Here is a 24318-nt window from a genome sequence, read left to right as displayed (position 1 = left end):
TTGGCCGGGTCCTCATGCCCGCCCAGTCCCAGAGGCGGGCCAGGAGGCAGCAGCCTGGGCGGGCCTGGGCGGAGCCGAGGAGCTCGCAGAGTCGGAAGCTCTGGCCGGAGGGGCGGGGAAAGGGGCTGGCCCGGAAGAAGGAGAAACCCTGAAAAGAAAACAGCAACAAGCCGAGCGGCTGTGACAGAGGCGGACAAGATGGCGTCGCCGAAGGGGAAGCTTTGGGTCCAGGCCCAGCTGGGGCTGCCGCCGCTGCTGCTGCTGACCATGGCGCTGGCCGGAGGCTCGGGGACTGCAGCGGCCGAGGCGTTTGACTCGGTCCTGGGGGACACGGCGTCCTGTCACCGGGCCTGTCAGCTGACGTACCCCTTGCACACCTACCCTAAGGTAGGTAGGGCCCATCGATACCGGACTTCCCTCGTCCCCCGCTGCCCTTCTCTCGGATTCTCACAGCAGTGGCAGCTCGGGGACCCTGCGGGGGAACCCGCGCTTCAGCGACTCCCCCAGCCCTCGGTGTAGCTGCAGTTTTCCTCCCGGATCCTGCTTGCACCCAGCTCCTGCTGTAATTGCCGGAAGTTTGTGCTGCAGGACTCGGCGACAGGCTGTGGGGGGGGGGGCACAAAGATGAGAAAAGGGCGAGCCCTTGGGAGCCCACGGGGCCGCCAGGGAGTGCATCGCTTGCCGGGGTAGAATGGAGATGAAGGCGAGGTCCTGACCTACTAGCAGCGCGGGGGTGGGGAGGAAGGCGCGAGTGCACGCGAGCACAAGATGTTGACTTCCCGTCTTGATCGCGCGCCTTTCTGGGTCGGGAGCGCTTTGTGTTCGGGAGTCGGACAGGCTGACAGTCGTCTGCGGTCTGAAGTGTGAAGTCAGCCTCGGGAGTTGTGAGCCGCACTGGGAGGATTTCCTTCCTGTCTGTGTTGAGTGACTGTGTGAGACGCTGACGCAGGGGACTGGATGTCTTCGTGCGACTGCAGTTAGTTATATTTCTGCCTTCAAAAGAAATACAAAGTAAAATCAACCTCGTCACTCGGTGCAGGCAATAAGGAATGCGTGGAAATGGATCGAGAAATGCGACCGTCCTGGGGAAGACTTATGCTGTGTAGCTAGAGGAGGGGCCGATTCCTACCCCTGGCCCCTCCCCGCAGCCGCTGCCTAGCCTTTAATTCTGCCTCCGTGTTTTTCAGCTCCTTCTGAATTCTGTTTACTCAACATTCTAAATTGCTTGGTGACTCTCACCACCCCTTTCCCATATATAATTAGGGCATATACCCCTCCCCACCTTGCTTTGTACACGCTTTTGCTGATGCTGGTGTTTTGGTTTTTTTTTTTTAAATCCTCATTTTTCCTTCGTCTTCTATGTGCTCTTTGCTTAACCATTGTGGCTATCCCTCTTTGCCTCCTTTAGCTACAAAGTGGCCAGGATGACAGATCCAGTGACTTAATGTTCCATATTGACAAGTTCTTTCGGGTCTTTGATATGGAAAATTGTAAATTCTGTACCTTCCAGCATTTTGTTTACCTTTCATATCTAAGGGTCATCTGTTACAATCTAAACAAAAAAAACTCCACAAAATTGTAGGAGATAGTATTAGCCTTAAATTTGCTGTCAGAAATTAATAAATACTTGAGAGAGCCAAAGAGCTAGGCATGGTAAAAAAAAAAAACACCTGTAATTGCAGACTACAGGGAACTGAGACCAGAGGATCATGAGTTCAAGGCCTGCCATGGTCCAACCTTGGGGCGTAGAAGGATTTTGACTTTCAGTAAACCTCATATCATTAAAAGGCTTTACAAGAAAGTTCATCAGTGCTGGTCGGCCTAGAATTAGGCTGATATTTATTCTATACTGTGTTAGTGTTTGGTTCCCTCTATTAAGATGTTTTCCTAGCAAAATTGTAGTGTATGTCAGGATGCTGGGAGCATAAATATGTATTTGAAAGACATGTATACCAGGAACCTCTGAATCTTTCTTGGTTGTGTTTGTTGTTGTTGTTATTTGTTTTGAGACAGGATTTCCCTTTGTGGTCCAGGTTGGTCGTTTAGTCTCAATCTTCCTGACTAAGGTTCCCCGGTGCTGCTGGGATTATAGACGTGCATCACCACGTCAGATGCCTTAGATGTTGTTATAGCATTACACTAGTTTCTAATAGTTGATGTGATATCAGTAAGTCATGTTCACTTATTAATGCTGGGATTTTTGTTTTTGTTTTGAGACAGGGGTTCTCTATGTAACAACCCTGGCAGTCTTGGAACTCGCTCTGTAGACCAGGCTGGCCTTGAACTCAGAGATCCACCTGCCTCTGCCTCCTGAGCACTGGGATTAAAGGTGTCTGCCACCACGCCAGGCTATTAATGCTGTTCTTGACCAGAATTCCAAATCATTGGCCCCTGTCTGTCCTGGACTTAAATTTACTTTGTTTTTGAGACAGGATCTCCTGGAACTCATAACAGTCCTCCTGTCTTACTCTCCGAGTTCTCGGATTGTACACATATTTTGGAGTGTTTGTTTGAGACAGTGTCTTGACATATAGCCCAGGATGGCCTCCAGCTAACTCCTTGTTCTCTTACCTCCATCTCCTAAATGCCCAAACTGAAATCATAGGCTTGCCCACTGCACCCACCTCAAAACTGGTTCTCTCGCTGGTCAAGGAGGCACACACCTTTAATCCCAGCACTTGGGAGGTGGAGACAAGTAAATCTCTTAGTTCAAGGCTAGCCTGGTGAGTTCGGCTACCAGAAACCCTGTCTTGAAAAAAACAAGACAAAACAAACAAACAAAAAGGGAAATAAAAAGTTAAGCTTCTTACCCCGGGTCCTATAACTAAGAAGTAGCAGAGTAGAAATTAAGTCTTCAAGCTGTCTACTGTATGCTGCTGCCAGTTAATAATGTAGCCGAATTACAAATACTTCTGAGTTATTGTGCATTGCAGTACAGGGAAAAAGCTGGGTGTGTTATAAAAAGGAAATGAATCCAAAATCTCTATTGCCTCTCTTGATCTGATACCGTAACTGGCAGATAGAAATCTCATTTTAATGACTTTATAATTATTTATTGTAAGGATATAGAGTTTGTAAGTATATTTTAAATTAGTACGTTTTGCCCTTTGTTCTCAAAGATTCAGTTGTATGATGTCTGGGCTCAAATGTAAGGAACATAAGACATGTTGATAACAAAACTAATTGAGTCAGTGTGGTCAGTTCTTTACAGGGTATGGGCTTCAGAACTATGCAAAACTGTAGTCCTTTCCTGGCTCCCTGTTAACTGTGTTTCCACTGATCGTTTGATTTCTTAGAACTGTAGGAAAACCACATGTGTGCAGAGCCAGTGTGAAGACTGAAGCTAATCTGATGTGTTTAGAACAAGGCCTGCCTAGCACAGCCAGTGGTAGCTGTTTCCTCCTTGTTGTGCAGTGAGGTTTGCACACATTTGTGCTTGTCGCACTGAGTAGGAGAATACTTCAGACCAGGTGTGTAGCTCATGCCGGTAAGCCAGCGCTTGGGAGGCTGAGATAGGAGGATTGCTGTGAGGTAGGCGAGCCTGACTTCCAGGGCGCGACCAGTCGCAAACAGAGTAAGCCCAAATCAAGGGAGAATAGGTAGCTTGACTTAGCTAAGTTTACTAAGGGTAAGAAAATGTACATGAACGCTATTCAGGTAGCACTGTTGTTAATGGCCTAAAATCACTGAGCTGATAGTCATTATGATGGGAAGCACTCTTTCCTTATGCTTTATATTAGAAGATTACATTTTCTATAAGCTTGCTAGTCACTTGGGATACATAGAGCATGAAATATTTACTATATTTAGATTTATATTCTGTAGAATACAAAATACTTTAAATAAAATTATGACTCTTTGCTTTTTTTGTTTGTTTGGTTTTGGTTTTTGGTTTTTCGAGACAGGGTTTCTTTGTGTAGCTTTAGAGCCTGTCCTGGAACTAGCTCTTGTAGACCAGGCTGGCCTCGAACTCACAGAGATCCACCTGCCTCTGCTTCCTGAGTGCTGGGATTAAAGCTGTGTGCCACCACCGCCCGGCTGACTCTTTTCTTTTTAAAAAAGATTATTTTTATTTTATATGTTCAGGTGTTTAGCCTGCATGGCTGTCTATATATCATGTGAACACAGTGCTGGTGAATCAGAAGAGGGTATGGATCCCCTGGGGTTAAAGTTACAGGCAATTGTGAGCTGCCATGTGAGTGTTAGAAGCTGAGCCTGGATCCTTGAAGAGCACCCAATGCTCCTCACCACTGAGCCATCTACCCAGCCTACTCATTATGTGTGTTAACACATTGTGTTAACATAGCTCTTGGTACATTATGGGTGTTTATTGACTATTATTAATGTTATATCTATCAGTGCAAGGTAATACGAATATATAACCCCTCCTAGTGTGCAAGATTAATGTGAGAGTATCCTCATTCTTAACTGAGAGGACCCTGAGAAATCACAGAGGTTAGTAATGTCCCCAAGGTTGTACAGGGTAGGTGGTAAGGCTGAGCTTTCAGGGTTGATTCCAGACCCACTAGACTTCAGCATGCCATATGGTTTTCTGATGTTGGTTCCGGGTGACTTTTGGAGTTGGTTTAACAAAAGAAAGACTGTCTGAGCTGGGCATTTAGTCACATGTGAGCAATCTCAATTCACAAGAGCTGAGTGAGACAGGGGATTAAGAGTTCCAGACCAGTTTATAAAATGTCATCTGGTACAGTTCATGGTAAGAGCTCTGTTTTCTTCCTGCTTCCTGTGTGCAGTAGAAGGAAATATGTGGTGCTCCAGAAACAGAATTCATTTGCTGTTTACAAAGTCTGTAAACTGTACATTCTGATCATATCTGAGGTGTAGTTTTTAACTTAGCAATAAATGCTGCTAGAACCAAGGTCACAAAATGTGCCACCTCCAATGCTGTGTAATAAAACTGACTTTGTGTTGGGCTTGCAGCCATCTCTTCATGTGGGTTATTGCTGCTACATTAGCTTACTAAGTCTTCTGCCAGAAAGAAATGCATGCTGCTGTATTCCATGGTTGCTAACTGAGATGAGCATGTTTCCTCATTAGGTGCCGGCCAGTTGGTACACAGTGGTTCACACAGAAAGTTGCAAGGGCTCCCTCATATACATAGTTTGTTTAAAATACTGTATTCATCAAAGGAAAGAAAAGCTTGTTGGTCTCATTGCTTATAGTCTCATTATGCAATTACTATTTTCTAAGCATAAAAAAACCATCCTAAGTGGGGGCATCCTATTTTGATTTTTTCACACATACTTCTCAATGCTTGTAATTGTTATTTTCTACTTTTAAAAGATATTATTATAAAAATAGAAAACATTATGTTAATGTTACTAATATTTATTAAGACCCTCGTGTCTCACACTCTTTGGTAAGATTAGCAGTCTCCCAGAATTATATTTGGAGATAATAGTGTTGTCTTATTTCTTGTTGAGAAAACTTGAGATTTCAACAGGTAAAGTAACTTGCATTGGTTTTTGTTGTTGTTTGTTTTTTAACCAAAGAAAAATTTGATTCTGGCCTAGCTGATTGCAGTAACTGTTTCTGTATGTCACCCTCTTGTTCTTGTTTGGATTCTCAGTTAAAGGCAGCCAATTAAAAAATAAGATAAAAATCTTTGGAACTGAAGGATGGCTCAGCTGTTAAGAGCACTTTACTGCTCTTGCGAATGACCCACCTTCTGTTCCCTGTAAGTATGTGGCAGCTCACAAACTCCTGTTAACCCTGCGCACACATGGCACACATATACTGACATGGGCGTGCTTGTGTATGCACACACACACACACATACACACAAAATTTTTTTTTTAAAATCTTTTTTCTGTCGTTGTTTTGCCATTCTGCCTTTGTTTTGGCATTTGCTGTATGAAGCTGGTCCTGATACTTTGCTAATAAGCTGATGATTGTGCATTTAGATGTAGCTGACCATGCCAAGAGTGACCCTTGGGTAATTGCTAACTCTTTTCTACCTTGTTCAGAATTCTGATTGTTTGTCATTGCTATTGCTAGTTCTAATTTTCCTAAGTTTTCTAAGTTGTGGCCACGGAACATGCAAAAAGGGTGGTATTTTCAGCTGTTTGACCTTTCTCATAGTATCACTTTAAAAATAAGGAGATAAGGACCGAGTTGTTAGAGTGCTTGCCTAGCATGTACAGAATCTGTGTTCTCCGTCTCTAGCATCACACACACCAGGTATGGTGGCACATGAAATCCCAGCATCAGAAAGGTAGAGACAGGAGTGTTAAAAATACAAGAGCAGGATCTGGAGCGATGACTTAGCAACTCAGAACACTAGCTGCTTTTCCAGAGGACTTGGGTTCCGTTCCCAGCATCCACCTGGCAGCTCACAACTGTGTATAACTCTGGTTCCAGGGAAATCTAATGCCCTCTTGTGGCCTCCCTGGATACCGCATGTAGGTGGTACATACATTCCCATACATGCAATCAAATACTAAAACCAAAAGTACAAGGTCATCATTCATTGTGTAGGGAGTTAGAAACTAGCCTAGTGTATATGAGAGACCCTGTTTATAACCAAATAATTCAAATTAGGAACTAAAACCATCTTTCTCTCATCCCCTTCAGTACAAAACTTAATGTATACTTTAAAACAAGCACTAGCTTTGCTTTCTTCTTGATCTTTTTTTTTTCCAGCAGAAAGAAAAATTTTATTTTTTGGTAATCATCTTTGTTTTTGAACTTCCCAGGAAGAGGAGCTATATGCATGTCAGAGAGGTTGCAGGCTGTTTTCAATTTGCCAATTTGTGGATGATGGAATTGATTTAAATCGGACCAAATTGGAATGTGAATCTGGTAAGATACTATGCTAATGACATCATCTGTGCATAACATTGGGGCTCTCTTTGAGTTATGCCTTTTATGTATTTTTCCTAGAAAATGACAGACATCCTGTTTAAACTAGTCATCTACCATATTGTAATTATAAAATTAAAGTTTTAATAGATGATGCTAAAAATGTCATGGGCTTTAAATCCATCTGTGTTGAGACAGTGTTTATTTTGTGCTATGGATAGGACTCCTTTGTTTAGCCAAGCATTCTGTTTAGACAAATGCAGAGGTAATTATCCAACTCAGAATTCACCACTACCTTTTCATGGTGGTATCATTTACCTAAACCTGTCAGTCAGTTGACACAACTCCAGGGTTCCTACTGAATCAGGCCTTTGACTCTGAAGTGTTTAATAGAGTATTCTTTATCAGTCATGCCAGTAAAAATAACCAGAAACTCTGTCACCAGTTAACCACTATTTTTACCTTTTGGTGAAAGAGATGTGTTTGATAAAAGAAACCTACAATCAGGATACAGTGAATGTTTAACTTTGTAAAGAACTGTAATAGAATCTTGTCCATTTTTTTGCAGTGTGTTCTGTGTAGTGGGACACAGCTCTCCCCTGACATGACTCTCACACTGTATTCTGCGATCCTGTGACCCTATTTTTATGGCTCGTTCTCCTCACTGGCCATCTCTTTGTATCCGTACTGCCACAGTCATGTGATGAGTCTTTTTCTGCTCTGCCAGCCAACTCCCAAATAGACTTCTCATTAATTCTGAAAACTCAGTCTATAGCTTAGACTTGTCCCTAACTAGATCTTATAACTTAAATTACTTAAATTAGCCCATTTATATTAATCTATGTGCTATCACCTCTCTTCCATCTTGCACCTCCTGTTTCCTCTCCATGTCTCCTGGCGTCTCCCACGTACCTAGATTCTGTCTTTTTCTTTCTCTTCCCAGAATTTCCATGTATCTCTTCTGCTTAGCTAGTAGCTGTTAAACTTTTTATTACACCAATCATAGCAATACACTTTCACACAGTGTACAAATATCCCACAACATGTTCATTTTATTTAGAACCCCTGAGAAGTGTTTTACAGGTACATATGAGAGTTGAGAAGAAAAATAAAATTGCTGCAGTAGTGAAATACTAAATCACAAGAAAGAAAGGACCAATGGGGTAAAGGAAGTACGTGTATCTGGTAGAGCCCATTTCAGCTTTTTCCTGCCTTTTAAGCATTGAGGATCGAACCCAGGACCTAGGATATGCCAGGCCACTGTTGTGCCACTGAGCTAAAGCCCAACTCTATTTTTATATTTACAATTCCCTATTGTAGAACATTTTCTAGTTCCATTTTCTTAGAATTTAGAGTTATAGGCTAACTGCTTTCTTTCCCCACCCCATCCCTTGTCATGTTGATATCTTTGTTTCTCAACTGAGTGCTCCTAAATATTTATACAAATAACTAACATACCTTATTGTTCCTCTCTTATATTAGGTAGTGTTTTTTTTTTTCCATTTCAGACTTATAGAAATCCAGCTGGGCCTAGTGGCACAGTTTGTAATCCCAATTATTTGGGGAGGCTGAGGCAAGAAGGGTCAAGACTTGTCTGAACTATAGAGTAAGTTCAGAGCCAATCTGGGCAACTTGGGAAGACCTTGTCTCACTGAGAAATATAAGGGAACTAGAGATAAATAGCTTTGTGGTTGAATACTTACCTCGCCCACACAAGGCCCAGAAAAATCAGTAGTCGAGGTTAGGCCCTCAGCCTGGGTTGAGGGCTACAGCCAACAAATGATTTTAAACTTTCAGTAGCAACTTCAGGACACCAGACCAGTACTTCCCACTCCACAAGCTTCAGCTGTGAGAATCCCTTATGTGAACATGTTGTATAGCCAGAGCCCAGGAATGACATTAATAGACTTGTACATGAGACATTGGGCTTGTAGGAGAGAGATAAAGAAGTTTATTAAAATATTTCCTGTTATTGCCAAATTTGGTAGCTCAAAGATGAAATATTTAAGTATGTCTTTATATCTTTATACCCTTATAATTTGCCAGATCCCTTTTGCAGCCTTTGTCTTTTCCACCCTTCTCCTCTTTCTAAGAATTTGCCTTTTTTCTCTTTCAGCATGCACGGAAGCATATTCCCAACCTGATGAACAATATGCTTGCCATCTTGGCTGCCAGGATCAGTTGCCATTTGCTGAATTGAGACAAGAACAAGTAAGAGACAATACTGCCTTTCCAAACTGCCTTCTTGTGTGCTTTGACTTTTGTTACGTGACATGATTGTTGCCATAGTGGTCTTATTTTATTGTTAGATTTTATATTTAATTTTTGTCCATCAAAATTATGTTTGCAGATGGAAAAGTTAATGGGAATACCTCCTTTTTAAAAAATACTTATTTACTTTTAAATTATGTGTGTATGTGTGTCAGAGGATATGTACATGGGTGTAGTATTTAAACAGGTCAGAGGCAACAGATTCCCTGAAGCTGTTGAGGGCTCAACAGGTGACTTGAGCCCTCTGACGTGGGTGCTAGGAATCTAACTCAGGTCCTGGAAGAGCAGTGCATCCCCTTAACCACTGAGCTATATCTTCAACCCCCTGGAATACTATCTTAAAATGCTTTTCTGCTGAAAATTATGTTTGCACCCATAATCTCATTTTTTCTCACAGTCGTTGGCAAAGAGAAATTGATATTTAAGCTCCTTTTCTATCTCCTTTGCTGCTGCCTTGAGTCAGACCAGCATCATTTGTCATGTGTATTGCTCAGCTAACTTCCAGACTGTTTTTCTATTTTAACCCTTTCTAGTTTGTAGGCAGAGTGTGCTCATTCATTCCCAGACGCTCAGACCCAAAATAATCACACGGAAACTGTATTAATTAAAACATTGCTTGGCCAATCACTTAGACTTATTGCTAGCTAGCTCTTATATCTTAAATTAACCCATTTCCATTATTTTATATTTTACTACAAGGCTCATGGTTTATTGGTAAGGTTTCTGGATATCTGTTTCTGTAGCTACATGGTATCTCCCTGACTCTGCCTACTCTCTCTATATATATCAGATTTCCCACCTGGCTATATTGTGCCCTGCTATAGGCCCAAAGCAACTTCTTTATTAACCAATGGTAATAAAACATATTCACAGCATACAGAGAGAAATCCCACATCACTAGTTCTTTCCTTATCCTGGGCCTAAATATCTTTCTTTCTAAACAGAAATCTTGTCATCCTTCTATCATGTAATTTAGTAGTTCCAAATTACATATAGGGTTAAGTACAAATGGCCTATCTTAGTTTAGCTCCCAAAAATCTTTATAATGGAGACTGGAGAGATGGCTCAGTGGTTAAGAGCATTGCCTGCTCTTCCAAAGGTCCTGAGTTCAATTCCCGGCAACCACATGGTGGCTCACAACCATCTGTAATGAGGTCTGGTGCCCTCTTCTGGCCTGCAGACATACATGTAGATAGAATATTGTATACATAATAAATAAATAAACAGATATTTTTAAAAAAAAATCTTTATAATGTCATCTCTGAAAGTTCCTTACTCCTCATGAACTATATACAAGGAAAAATGTTTCAATTTTTATAAAAATGTTTTTAACTAATTAATTTTTGGACAATTATTTTTCAGTATAACCTGTTGAGTAAGAGGTTCAGGAGACAGTCTGTACATTCCTGAGAGTGTGACTCTGTTTTTGTACTCACCATCTGCGAGAATGCGCCTCTGTGACTGTTGGCTTTGCTCCACTGTGCAGCCAGGGTTACTCATGCTGAAGAATTTTATACATATGCAAGGATATGTCAATGAATTTTTGTTAATATAAGCAAGTAAAGAGCTTCACTTCTTTCACCATATGACATTTCAAATGGATGTACCATGATATCATTAGTCCCTTGTTTTGGGGTTGACTTTGGTAGGCAAGATCTCATGTAGCCCAGGTTGACCTTGAACTTGGTATATACCTGAGGCAGACTTGAAGCTCCTGATCCCCCTCAATTTTAGGATTACAGCTTGAGTTATCACATCCAACCAAAGCAGCCCCTTGTTTGTGAACATCAAGGTTCTTTCTAATATTTTCTGTTATAAGTATTACATATTTTATATATTTGTGAGTATATCTATAAATAAGAACATAAAACTAGAATTGCTGAAGTTTGTGAGGTTTTAATTTTGAGAAATAGAGCAAAATTGCCCTCCATGGAATTTGTACAATTTTTTTTTTAAATCTGGCATGATACTTTGTGTTTCTGCTCCTGTTCCCATGTGCCTAGTGAATCTCTGACTCTGGGGAAGTGTTAGCTTCTTGTAAAATCCTAACTATCCTCACTCCTGTTTACAGTAGCCTCCTTCTTTACATACACACGCTGCCCTATGGTAATCATTTTCCTATATAAATTGTTCTGATTAAACACAGGGGTACATTGATGATTACAAAAGATATATGTAGACATGACATGCTTGTAACCTCAGCTTTCAGGATGCTATTCCTGGAGGATTGCAAGTGTGAGGTTAGCCTAGGCTACATAGCAATTTCCCATCTCGAAATAAAAACAAAACCAGCTAGTCCTCCGATTTCTTTAAATTTGTGGCCTCAATAAATACTTGCTGAGTTAATTTGTGATAGGCTTCATAGCTATTACATGGAAAACTGGGTCCTGGATACAGATCCCATTCTAAAAGCTGGTTTTTGCATTGCAATAGCTCTTGATGATATCTCTCCTGATGTAAGATGAACCAAAGTTATCTCCAGAGCACAACAGTCCATATCCTGAACTTGTGCTCTGGGGTCAATGTTGCTTAATAAGTTAAGTAAGTAGTCACAATTGGAGGTAGATTGAGATACCAGTTAGTGTTAAAATCTTGTCAATCGCACCTGTTACATGTATTAATATCATGAAATACCCCCTCAGCATTCACTGTAAGCAAGTCCCATATTTTCTGCATATATTTTTTTCCTTTGATGTTTATTAAGACATGATTTCTCCTTCTATGGAACTATTAAGGATAAGAATGATGTGATTTGTCCTTTCCATTCAAGTCTGTCATTTAGTGATCCTTATTTAATGAGATCTTAAGAGTCTCAATGTTTGGGGGCTTGGCTCAATGCCTGTTATCCTGATAGATGGAGGTCATGGGTTGTGTATAAAGGTATTTGGTGAATTTAAGTAGCCCGTGATGTTAAGCTTTACTATAGTTAACTTGCAGCAGCGTTTAGTCTAGTGCAGATGACTGTAACTGTTCATGTAATCATCTATAATCTTTCCCAGTAAAATTTGAGTCATATCCAATATGTTGTTCTCTTTCATATGCATATTATAAATTACTTATTTATTACTTAAATGTTTTTGTCTTTTTGTTTGATTAGCTCATGTCCCTAATGCCAAGAATGCATCTCCTTTTCCCTCTAACTCTGGTGAGGTCATTCTGGAGTGACGTGATGGACTCTGCACAGAGCTTCATCACCTCTTCATGGACTTTTTATCTTCAAGCTGATGATGGAAAAATCGTTATATTCCAGGTGACAACTGTATCTCACAAATTGACCTAAATACAGCAATAGTAAAGGAACATGTCTTACATGAGTGTGTCAGCATAGAACTGTGTAATTGGTCACTTAAATACTTTTGTCAAATAGTGCTGCTTAATTGGCCTTCATGGAAACATTGAGCAGCGGGACACAATGTAATTACCTTTCCTTCTGTCTCTTGAAAGCCTGACCTCAAGCACAGTGGTTCTTATTTGGTCTTCTTGGTTTTAGAGTGACTAAATTTATTAAATGAAAAATCTAGATAGGAAGATAATCATATACTTTGAACATAAATAGTGGCATATAAAACAAAGACACTAAAAAGGCATTATGACAAGATAACATTTCTAGAGAGGTAATTTTTCTCTTGTCTAATAATTTCCTGTGTGATGAGATGTTGACAGGTGCTGACCTAGAAAGTTATGTTCAGTTGTCTTAGAGTACCTATTGTTCCAGGATTCTAAGGATACCAATATTTGGGGATGCTTAATTCCCTGATATAAAATTATATTGCATTTGCATATAACCTCCAAGCTCCCTCCCTGTGTAGTTATGGGTTATTTAACAGTAAGTTTTCTTGAACTGAAATGGCTACAGTATTGCTAGGTGATAATATTATTAGTGTTACTGTTGAATATCCGGTCAGTTAGCTGAAAAGCCGTGTACCATATGACTGCATGTTAATTCATCCGAGTTGCTTATGATACCTAACACAGTGTGAAATCTACACAAATAATTGTTATGCTGCCTTTAATAACAGGGAATACATCTATGCATATTTAGTACAGATTTCCCCCTATGATTGGTTTAATCACAGATATGAAATGCAGTGATATAGAGAGCTGACTGTATTATCTGAAATCTTTAAGTAGTTTCACGAAGTTATATTATCCCTGCTTATTGATGAAGAAGCTGAGCATCCAGCTTCCTTAAAGTCATACTGTCAATTACTAATATAAATAGTATTCAGCTCAAACTTGGGGCACTTCAGCTTCTCTACCCATATTGTGGTTAATGTGTTTTATTCTTTTTTTGTGCTATACTTCTGTTACTTTTTTTCTGTTTAAATGTTGATACTATAGATGATGTGTTCTAGAACTTGTTACTGAAAACAGCTTCTGAGGTACAAATGACTTAATTGCTTTCATTATCATTTTAGTCTAAACCAGAAATTCAGTATGCACCTCAGTTGGAGCAGGAACCTACAAACTTGAGAGAATCATCTTTAAGTAAAATGTCCTGTAAGTTTTATTCTAAATAGATGGATAAACCTCAGTTGTCAGATCTGTTGTAATTGCCCCCTCCGACTTTTCTAATGCACTGAATCTGGGAATCCATCTGGGGGTTTGCAGTTCTAACAAGTTTCATATTCTGGTGATGCTGCTCACCTGGGGACCACCTGGAGAAGTGTTCTAAACACTGTTTCAAAGCATGCCTTGAATATGAACTAGCCAAACAGTTTTTTTTCCTAAAAAATAACTGAATAGTGACACTAACTTTAAAATATGAGTTCCCTATTCTCTTTTTATTTCTATGCTAGATGTGACTTTTAAATCATAGGAACATCAAGCATCAGACTAAAACAGAGTTTATCTTTGAAAATGTACTACCTTATTTTACATATTGATATAATTAACTTACTGATTTTATTATTGAGTGGGATGAGTAGATAATGCTAACATAGACTGTTATAATTAGAATAAAACAGATTCTGTTACTCAAGTCCACATGTAATTAAACAGAATACACCAGTATCAAAAACATTTGAGCCTGGAATGGTGATGCATACATTTAATTCCAGCATTCAGAAGGCAGAGGCAGACAGATGGCTGTGAGTCCAAGACCACTGTGGGCTACACAACAAACAACATTTGAAAGTAAGGCAGGAGATTCATAATATGACAAAATACCCATTTGGTTTTTGGGGTGCCAGAGGAATTTTAACATGTAGATGTGTCAGATTATACTCACAAAAATTACCTATAGGTTGTACATATCTAGAAAGAAGTCAGTGCAACTAACATTAGGATATACATTTCATTATACATGTACTTATTATTTCAGATCTGCAAATGAGAAATTCGCAAGCACACAGAAGCTACCTTGAAGATGAAGAAAGTGATGGCTTTTTAAGATGCCTATCTCTGTATGTGTTTCTTACTATATACAAAAGATAAAGCCTGGTTTATGTCAGTCATCCTGTTTTTGTTATTTAAAAAATTTAATTAGATTTAAAAACAAATACAAATTTTATATATATATATATGTATGTATGTATATAGAAATTAATTCTAATTTTTAAATTAGAAGTATAGTAGTTAAATAGAATTTTTTTCAACTTCCCTTCTAAACTTGTATTTTTGAGTAACGAGTCTGATTAGAAGGTATTGTGTGTACTATTTTTAAAATTGACACATATTGCTGGTCAGTGGTGGCACATGCCTTTAATCCCAGCACTTGGAAGGCAGGGGCAGATGAATCTATGTGAGTTCAAGGCCAGCCTGGTCTACAAAGTGAATTCCAGGACAGCCAGGACTGTTTCACAGAGAAACCCTGTCTCAAAAAACAACAGCAACAACAACAAAAAGTGGGCCAGTGAAAGGCTCAGTGGTGAAAGGTATGTGGTGTCAAACCAAAAACCTAAGTTTGATTCCTGGGACCTACATGGTGGAAGGAGAGAACCAACTCCACAAGTTGTCTTCAGATTTCCACACTTATACCAACGCATGCATAAGTTTGTTCCCCACAATTTAAAATATGATAAATTTAAAATATGGTAAAAAATTTAATATTTAAAATATGACAAAATATGCGTGAATAAACATTGCATGATATGTTTGCTCCCCACAATTTAAAATATGATAAAAATTTTAAAAATTGACACATACAAATATATGGAGTATGAAGTGCTATTTTGATGCATGTATGCATCATGTAATGATCAGACAGGATAATTAGCATGTGCATCACCTTAGACATTGGAAATCCTGTCGCAGTCATTTTGAAACAGTACATTACTGTTACCTGCAGTCACGCTGTTGTTGGGTAAGACAGAAGTCACTGTCCTCGCTGTAGCTTTATCTATAGGCCAGCCTCTTCTCTTAACCTCCTCTTCTTGCTACTTAGTAAAACCCAAACAGAACAAATAGTTTTTCACCATACAAGGGCTTTCTTGATTTGTGTTAAGAAATGTCTTTTCTAGAGAGTTAAATTAAGCTGCTCTAGGGCCTGGAGATGACTTCATGGTAACACCAAGCATGACAACCTAAATTCAATCCTGGGACCCACATGATGGAACAAGAGAATCATCACCTACAAGGTGTCCTCTCACCCCCACACACTATGTAAAAAATAAATAAAGTTCAACTTTAAAGTATGTCTGAGTCATTAGGAATTGGATTTTTATCCACATGGACAGATAAGCAGTTAGAAGAGATTGATTGATAAGGACTATAGACTAAGAAGAGCTAGGGCATGTCGACTCTGTGCCAGAACTCCTAGGGGGAACAGGAAGAAAACAGGGAGGTGGGAGTGATGGCTACCTTATGCCCTCCCTCCAAGGAAGGACTGTCAGGCACTCTGAGGATTGGAGAGGATTTTATCAAAGTGTGCCTGCTTCTGCTCGTAGGAGTGCCGACTGAGCCCTCCTCTCCTTACCCCACAAAAGGAAAGGAATCAAAGAAAGGCCATGCATTTTATTTTCTACTATATTGTGTACCAAACATTTTGATTAAGTTGCAAGCCATTCTGTTGCACAGTGCATTGTTCTAGGGGATCATTTTGGTTGAGTATGACAGTACAGTGAAATTTTAAAATTATACACACACACACACACACACACATATTGTGTGTCAGAAAGTAAGGGGGTATTTATAGCATGTGGTAATTGGTTCCTTCTTTCCACTGTGTGGGTTCCAGGGATCAAACTCAACTCATCAGAGCTTGGCAGCAATTATCAACTGAGCCATCACTGGCCCTAACCTAAAAATTTAAAAATAATCTTTTGAATGTCTTAGAAAAAAAAGCAACTTTTAACTAGAAGTTTATTCTCTACAAGTCTCTGTGTATAAACATGAATTATTATATGTCCTACATTTGAATAAAAGAGTATCTGGAAGACTCCTGAATCCCGATAGATAGGGACGAGGCTGGGGAGCTTGAACAGCAAATTATGAGGCTGGATGTAGGCAGTGGGCAGGGAGATCAGGAAGTCATGGAGATGGCTAAGCATCTACAGGATCTACTTTGCTTTGCTGTGGAGGCTGAGAAAAAAGATGCACTTTGAGATGAGCCCCAGCTTTCTGTCTCTGCTAGTTGCTGCAGTCCAGATATCCAATGTGTCCTCACCCAGAGCAGTGAGTTCTAGTCCTCGGACAGGACTGGACCCTGCGAAGGAGAGTGAATTATTTAAAACAGCATCAAAGGGGAATTACATGCTTTCAGAAAATCTGCTTCTTTTAAAGTAAACTTAAAACTGCTTTATTTATTTGGGTATGAGTGTGTATGGCACAGCACATGTGTGGAGATCAGAAAACAGTTCTCTTTCCACCAGGTAGATTCCTGGGATCAAGCTCAGCTCAGTCTCTTACAGCTCACGTTCTTTTGTTGGGAGACAGTGACTAGCATGCCACTCCTTAAGGTGTTGCGAAAAGTGGATGCATCAGTGGTGATCCATAATATGGGACCTTTGGCCATGAATAGACAAGTGAGAATTAGGAGCTGTTGCAGATCTTGAGACCCCTAAATGCCCTCCTACCTTAAGATTTTTTTAATCATAAGGAAAATATAATGGTCACAAAATGCTTTATAATCCATTTACTCTACATGTTTGAAATGTTATAGGAAAACTGATTTTTGGAATTTTGTTGTGAATTCTTTCATAAAACAAATGTTAATTTTATAATTTTCCTTAACTTTTAAGTGTGCTTTCTTAAATGAATATCATTGCAATAACCTGCAAATTAAGAACCATTATGTTCAATTTTTAGGACACGTGCTTGCTTTGTCTAATTTAGTAACTAGAATGTTTTCTTCAAGTTTGTGGTCCAAACTTGTAATTCTAGCGGGGTTAGGAAGGTGGGAGTCCCAGGTTAGCCTTGTCACACACCGAGCTTGAGGCCTGGGCTACATGAAACCCATCTCAAAAGAAAATAAAAATGTCCAGGCATTGGTGGCGCATGCCTTTAATCCCAGCACTCGGGAAGGAGAAGTAGGTGGATCTCTGTGAGTTTGAGGCCACTTGGGTCTACAGAGCAAGTTTCCGGGAAGCGAGAGCTGTTACATAGAGAAATCTTATCTCAACCCCACCCAGAAGTAAATAAAAACGCTCTTTACAGTAATTTGAGGGGGTTACTTTTGATTTTGTTTATGTTTTTTTAATAGGGTCTTACTATACTATAGGATATAGACTGTACTCTAGTTTGATTGTACTAGATCTAACTATGTATCCCTGGCTGACCTGGAACTCAGAGATCCGTCTTCTTCTGTCTCTGGAGTGCTGTGATCAAAGGTGTGTGCTACCACGCCCAGCAATTTGAAATAATTTTTGTATATGTAGTAGGAAGTCTATTTGTCTGATTTCATCATTATTAATTATTGTAAGATTTATATAGCAAGGCTATAGAAGTTTTAGAAATAGAGGAAAGAACATCAAATCATCCTAATTAACTAGCTGTAATATTTCCTTGCACGAATATGTTTTGTTAATAATTGCAGAGCCAGTGCACAGAGTTTTGTGTTCCAAGTGTGCGAGTGTGTGACTAGCTGTTGCTGTTGTTTTCGCAGTAACTCTGGGTGGATTTTAACCACGACTCTGGTCCTCTCGGTGATGGTGCTGCTCTGGATCTGTTGTGCAGCTGTTGCTACAGCTGTGGAGCAGTATGTTCCCCCTGAGGTAAGTCTAATTTTAACCCTTGGGTACTTGAAGACAGCCACATGAATAACCATTTTAAGTGCCTTGTTTAGCTAGAAAAACAAGACCCTGCTAATAGAGTGAGAGGTTCTATGACTTTACCCAGGTGAGGTTGGCACACCTGAAAACCAAAAGTTAGTACGCCAGGCATAGTGTTCCCACTCTGCATTGACATTCCTGTTGATTGCCTGAGCACAGTGCCCCTCTGCTTCTCTGAAACTGAAGAGAACGCTGGCAGTACTCGTTAAGCTGGGATGTAAGAGAAGACTTGCGGAGCCACTTAAAGTTAGAAATTGATTGCCATGATGTTTTAGAAGCTATGAAACCAGTGTTTGTTTGATTCTGAATTCCTGTGTTCTGGTAACTCCCCTCAAAGAGATTATGACTTGCTTCCTTTTGGTAATTAAAATTTAACTGGCGCAAGAAACAATTGTTAAGGTAAAGGATGTTTGTTTGGGGGAAAAGCTGTAATTTGCTGATTCAATTTAGTTTCCAAGAATAGCAAGCTATTTATGTAATTAAATGTGGGATAATGTCTATTGACAGCAAATTCAACTGAAGCAAGTACGAGATCTGTGTCTAAAATACCATAGGGAAAAAGCACTGAGGGAAATGAAAATAGACTCTGTAGTAAGTCATTGGCATGATATAGCAAGTAAAGGTTCCTGGAACCTAGGACAGGGTGCCAACTAGTGCCAGCTTCATTCTTTTAAGATTTGCAGAATATTGGGGGCTGGAGAGATGGCTCAGTGGTTAAGAGCACTGACTGCTCTTCTAGAGGACCCAGGTTCAATTCCCAGCACCCACGTGGCAGCTCACAACTGTCTGAAGATACAGTTGCAGGGGATCTGACACCTTCACACCAATGCACATAAAAAAAAATAATGTTAAATAAGCCATAAAAATATTTAAAAAAAAAGATTTGCAGAATATTATTTTTGAATGTCAACCCAATGTCCAGCAATATCTATTACACGATTTTCCCCCTTGTTTGCTTTTCGAGTCAAGATCCAAGACTGGGATTACAAGCCAGCACTACCATCCCTAACTTTTGTTTTTAATTTTAGGTATGTGGATGTTTTGTCTGTATGTATGTATATGCATACCTTGTGTGTATAGTGCACACAGAGGCCAGAAAGAGTTTTGACCCCGTGGAATTGGAATAGACAGTTGAGCCACCATGTGGATGCTGGTAATCCAACCCAGGTCCTCTGGAAAAGCAGCCAGTGCCTGTAACCACTGTGCCATCTCTCCAGCCCCTGTGCCTTATTCACACAGCGGGTCTTATTTCATTTTATGTATGAGCAAGTAACCTTAGAAAGTCTAGGTAATGTTTCTGTGATTGTTTAGCTATGAAGGTATTGAGGCTGGAGTGAAGTTCACGTTCAGTGAACTTTCTGGTTTTGCCTTCAGCTTTTTGAGACAGGGCTGTCTTGAAACTCACCACATAGACCACGTGGGCCTGGAGCTCACAGGGATCCACCTGCCTCTGCCTTTCGAATGCTGGGGTTAAAGGTGTGGCCACAGCACCTGGCATTTGCTTTTACTAAGTCAGCACACAACAGAAGGTTTCATCATGACACCTGCATATGTCTATCATTAGCTTTTGTTCTCATCTGTCCTCTCGGTATTTGAGGTAAGATCTTACTTGGTAGTCTTTCCTGGCTAGGGTTTACTTTGTAGTCCAGGTTGCCCTTGCTCCTATAGCAAATCTCTGAGTGCTGGAATTATACCTGGTTTGGTAAAGTGAATAAGAGGAGCAGATAGTAATTGCATAAAATATAATGGAAAGCAGACACTGTGTGCTGGGATTGTCAAATAAAGCTTTTAAATACAAGGGGCAGGGAAGGTATCGTGACCTGAACTTTGAAGAATAGGTAGTCAGATGTAGATTAGCAGAATGAAAGGTAGACAGTTTTACCCATGCATAAAAAAATAAATTCACTAGTGGAAGATTACTCAAGAGTTGATAAATCTCAGTAGAACCTACCAATTTTTAAAATTTTTTCCTCCATTTATAGATGTATGTATGTATGTAGTGTGTGTGCGTGTGTGCGTGTGTGTGTGTGTGTGTGTGTGTGTGTGTGTGTGTGTACGCTAAAGTGTGTAGAGATCAGAAGACAATTTGTGGGAATTATTTTTCTCCTTCTATCAGGTAGGCCCTGGGATTCATGCTCAGGTAGTTAGGCTTAACAGACAGCCTGAACCCATCTATTTATGAGTATACTGATTTTTTAAAAATATTTATTTATTTATTATGTATACAGTGTTCAACCTTTATGCCTTCAGGCCAGAAGAGGGCACCAGATCTCATTACAGATGGTTGTGAGCCACCATGTGGTTGCTGGGAATTGAACTCAGGACCTCCAGAAGAGCAGTCAGTGCTCTTAACCTCTGAGCCATCTCTCCAGCCCCGAGTATACTGATTTCTTACTTGGTTCCCAGATGTGTATGTTTAAATACTTATTTAATATTTGTATTTGGCAGTTTAGGAATCAAATTCAGGGCTTTGCATATTCTAGTCAAATGCTCTATTGCTGAATTATATTCCCAGACACTTAGGTTTTAGCTATTTTATTTTTCCTGGTAAAATTGGAATTCAGTATTTTGCATAGGGTTGCCATTGCCCACTACTCCCTTTGAGCCTCTTCGTGTACTCAAAATACTCATGGTAAGAAATCAGTAACCTATAATAAAAAATCCTTATTGACTTCACTCCTGTGACATCCTAGACCCTTCCTTCTTAATTCATTGAAGGCAGTTTCTGTGTCCTGGCAGCTACTCCCAAATAACCACACAGAGACTTAATATTAATTATAAATGCTCAGCCAGTTGCTTAGGTTAGTCTCCAGCCAGCTCTCACAATTTAGATTAGCCCATTTCTATTATCTGTGTGGTTATTAGCCTGAGCTGCCCAAGGCTCGTTCACCTCATCTATGAACTCCCCATTTTGCTCACTCTGCATTTCATGGTGTCTCCTCCTGACTCCCAAGACTCTGCCCCTTCTTCCCAGTGTTCTTAGTCTGGTTCTCCTGCCTAACCATATCCTACCTAACTATAGGCCATTCAGCATCTTTATTAAATCAATCGCAGTGACATATTCACAAGTGTAAAGGAACATTCCACCTTTTGTATTTGTTCTTCTTACCCTGTAAAATGAAGATACACATGGACTTTGGTCTGCCTATTGCCGAGACTAAATTGCAGTGTTTGAGTGGAATTTGCCTTGATAAATACAACACAGCGTATACCCTGCTCACCAAACTTAATTGCAACTCTTGAGCCCTTTCTTCTAGGTATTGTTCGAAGTGTTTTCCATGTGTTTGCTCCTTAAATCCTCACTGCAACCTTGTGAGGCAGCTGCTGTTGGTCATCCCTGCTTTCCCCATAGGAAATGTGCAACAAATTTTGAAACTGTTTCTTTTACCAGTAAATGGTAGAACCACAAAGGGCACTCTGCCTAACTCCAAAGCCATTGATCTTTTGTCTGGCCTGGGGTCATAATTCAGGCATCAGGAGCTGCTGTCCTCATTGACCTCTTTGACACTGGAAAAGCAGACATCTCTTGGACCAGCGCTTCATGTTTTGCCCTCCCATCCCCTCAACTGATTGGAAAGTACTTGTTGCAGTGGTCTCACACAATTCCTCCCTTTCAGATAACTCTTTTAAAGATGTATTTTGTGTATGTGTATGCCTGTGTGTGTACGCGCATTCATGCACACCTGTGTGAGTTTGTGTACACCATGTATAAAGAGCCCGTAAAGGCCAGAAGAGGCCATTGGATCCCCTATAATTGGAGTACTGGTGGTTGTGTGTGAGTGCGTGGCTCCTGGGAACCGAACCCAGGTCCTATGGGGTAGTATCTCTGAACTGTTGAGTCATCTCTCCAGCCTCTCACATGACTTGATCCTTTCTCATGAAAGGATGTTAGTGCTATGATGGCTTTTTTTTTTTTTTTTTTTTGGATTGTGTAATTCTGTGAGACAATTTCTCCATTTTTTTCTTAGTTCTTTGGGGGGAACACCCCACTTTTCTGCTTTCATTTTTTTGTTTTAGTAGCTTAATTTTAAAAACTTTTACTTACATGTATGTGTATGCCTGCTTGTCTGTATATGCACCATGTATATGGAGTGCCTAAAGTGACCAGAAGAGAGTATCATATCTCCTGGTGGAGTTATGAGCTGCCTAGTCTGGGTGCTGAGATTGAACCCAAGTCTTCTGTAAGAGCTGCAATGGCTCTTAACCACTGAACCATCTCTCCAGACCCTGCTTTATTATATTTTATTAAAAGTAACACTCTAAGGGGTTGTATATATTTATGAAGACCGTTTTACTAGTGTTAGAACGTATCATTTATAGTCTGTGCTCTTAGAGACATTTAAAGCAGAACGTGTCATTTTTTTGCTTGACAAGTTAGACGGCTGCAGCGAATCATTTCCCTGCTGAATAGGAGACTTTAGGACATAGAGGACGTGGTCACTTGAGACAGCCATCAAAACTCTAGAATGAAAGCTCTTGATATAACCATGTTAACTCCATTTAAACCAAAGCATGTTTGCTTGGTACTTAATCATTACACCTCTAAGGATTTAAGTTAGGATGTGTGGGAAAACTTCCTTGGGTTGTCTACAGGGGACCTAGTCTCATCCATAAAACATGCTCCCTTCTTGCCAGGTGGTGGTGGTACACACCCTTAATCCCAGCACTCAAGAGGCAGGTGGATCTCTGAGTTCATATCTAGCCTGGTCTACAGAGCTGGGATAGCCAGGGCTACACAGAGAAATCCTGTCTCAAAAAACAAAACAAAACAGCCGGAACACGTGCTCCATTCTAGAAGATACAGAAAAATTTTTCTTTTTTTTTTTTTTTTTTAACTTTTTTTTTTTTAATATTTATTTATGTATTATGTATACAATATTCTGTCTGTGTGTATGCCTGCAGGCCAGAAGAGGGCACCAGACCCCATCACAGATGGTTGTGAGCCACCATGTGGTTGCTGGGAATTGAACTCAGGACCCTTGGAAGAGCAGACAATGCTCTCAACCTCCGAGCCATCCCTCCAGCCCCCAGAAAAATTTTTCAAACCAAGTATCCGTAGACGAATTGTGCATGTTGCTTTTGTTTGTTTTGTTTTCTGTGTTTTAAGACTATATCTTCCTGTATGGCCTGGCTGGCCTGAAACTTGTAAGAAGTCTCCTTCTTCTACTTCCCAAAGCACTGGGAGTGTGCACCACCATGAGCTCTAGGGGTGGGATTGTTATTTGGAAATTTAGTTGAAAAGATTCCGGAGCATCCAAATTAATGATGTGTGTTGATTTTTCTTTTGCAGAAACTGAGTATCTACGGTGACTTGGAATTTATGAATGAACAAAAGCTAAGCAGATACCCAGCTTCTTCTCTTGTGATTGTTAGGTCTCAACCTGAAGATCACGAGGAAGCAGGGCCTCTGCCCACCAAGGTGAATCTTGCTCATTCAGAAATCTAAGCTTTTTTTAAAGAAAGTGTCATCGACACATAAACTTCCATTCCTCATAGAGCTTTTTAAAATGGTTTCATTGGATATAGGCCTTAAGAAATCACTATGAAATGCAAATAAAGTCACCCAACTCTGTGAAGACTTTATTTGCTGTAACTTTACCTGTATTTTTCCAGTCGTTTAAGACAAGGACATTGGGTTGTATTTTTATTTTACTAATATCTGTAGCTATTTTGTTAGTTGCATTGGTTTTTGGTTTTCTCCTGTCTTAGCCGAATTCTATGAGCTGATCATTGTCCTCCCCAACTCCTGCCATGACACTGCAGTCATCTTACTTATAAGCTGAATCTTAGGATGTGTTGCGTCCGCCTGGAAATGGCCTCCAGACCTGTACTCTGAAATTAGCAGAAAATGTTATTTAATGACACTACATTTTCAGTTGTATTGAATTGAAATCATTAAAATTTATTTGAATAATTATGTATTGAAGCATGAGTATTGCATTGACTTTTTTGTTCTTCCCTCTTACCCTTTCCCAGCCCAGAGACCTCTGTGTATCTGCTGCTCTATGGCAGGTTG

The 24318-nt window shown here is 40.1% G+C and overlaps 1 protein-coding gene across 1 annotated transcript; it reads left to right on the top strand.

Annotated features, from left to right (window-relative positions):
- Positions 1-150: 150 nt before the first annotated feature.
- Tmem59 (transmembrane protein 59) lies at positions 151-24228 on the top strand. Its single transcript, XM_048453272.3, has 8 exons — positions 151-387; positions 6717-6822; positions 8939-9033; positions 12191-12343; positions 13512-13593; positions 14417-14498; positions 18137-18245; positions 23593-24228. Exons 1-8 carry the CDS (start codon positions 199-201, stop codon positions 23746-23748), a joined length of 972 nt encoding a protein of 323 aa, XP_048309229.1. The 5' UTR covers positions 151-198; the 3' UTR covers positions 23749-24228.
- The last annotated feature ends 90 nt before the right edge of the window (positions 24229-24318 follow it).

The sequence above is a fragment of the Myodes glareolus genome, chromosome 3 (genome assembly GCF_982192425.1).
Source record: "Myodes glareolus chromosome 3, mMyoGla1.1, whole genome shotgun sequence".
Classification (NCBI taxonomy): Eukaryota; Metazoa; Chordata; class Mammalia; order Rodentia; family Cricetidae; genus Myodes; species Myodes glareolus.
The sequence above is the reverse complement of the archived record's forward strand: the minus strand, read 5'-3'. Positions and strand labels throughout refer to the sequence as shown.

Coding starts and splice junctions, on each gene's coding strand:
- Tmem59 (XM_048453272.3), top strand. CDS start 199: ATGGCGTCGCCGAAGGGGAAGCTTTGGGTCCAGGCCCAGCTGGGGCTG. Junction 13,594..14,416: donor ATCTTTAAGTAAAATGTCCT/GTAAGTTTTATT, acceptor TTATTATTTCAG/ATCTGCAAATGAGAAATTCG. Junction 14,499..18,136: donor TTTTTAAGATGCCTATCTCT/GTATGTGTTTCT, acceptor TTGTTTTCGCAG/TAACTCTGGGTGGATTTTAA.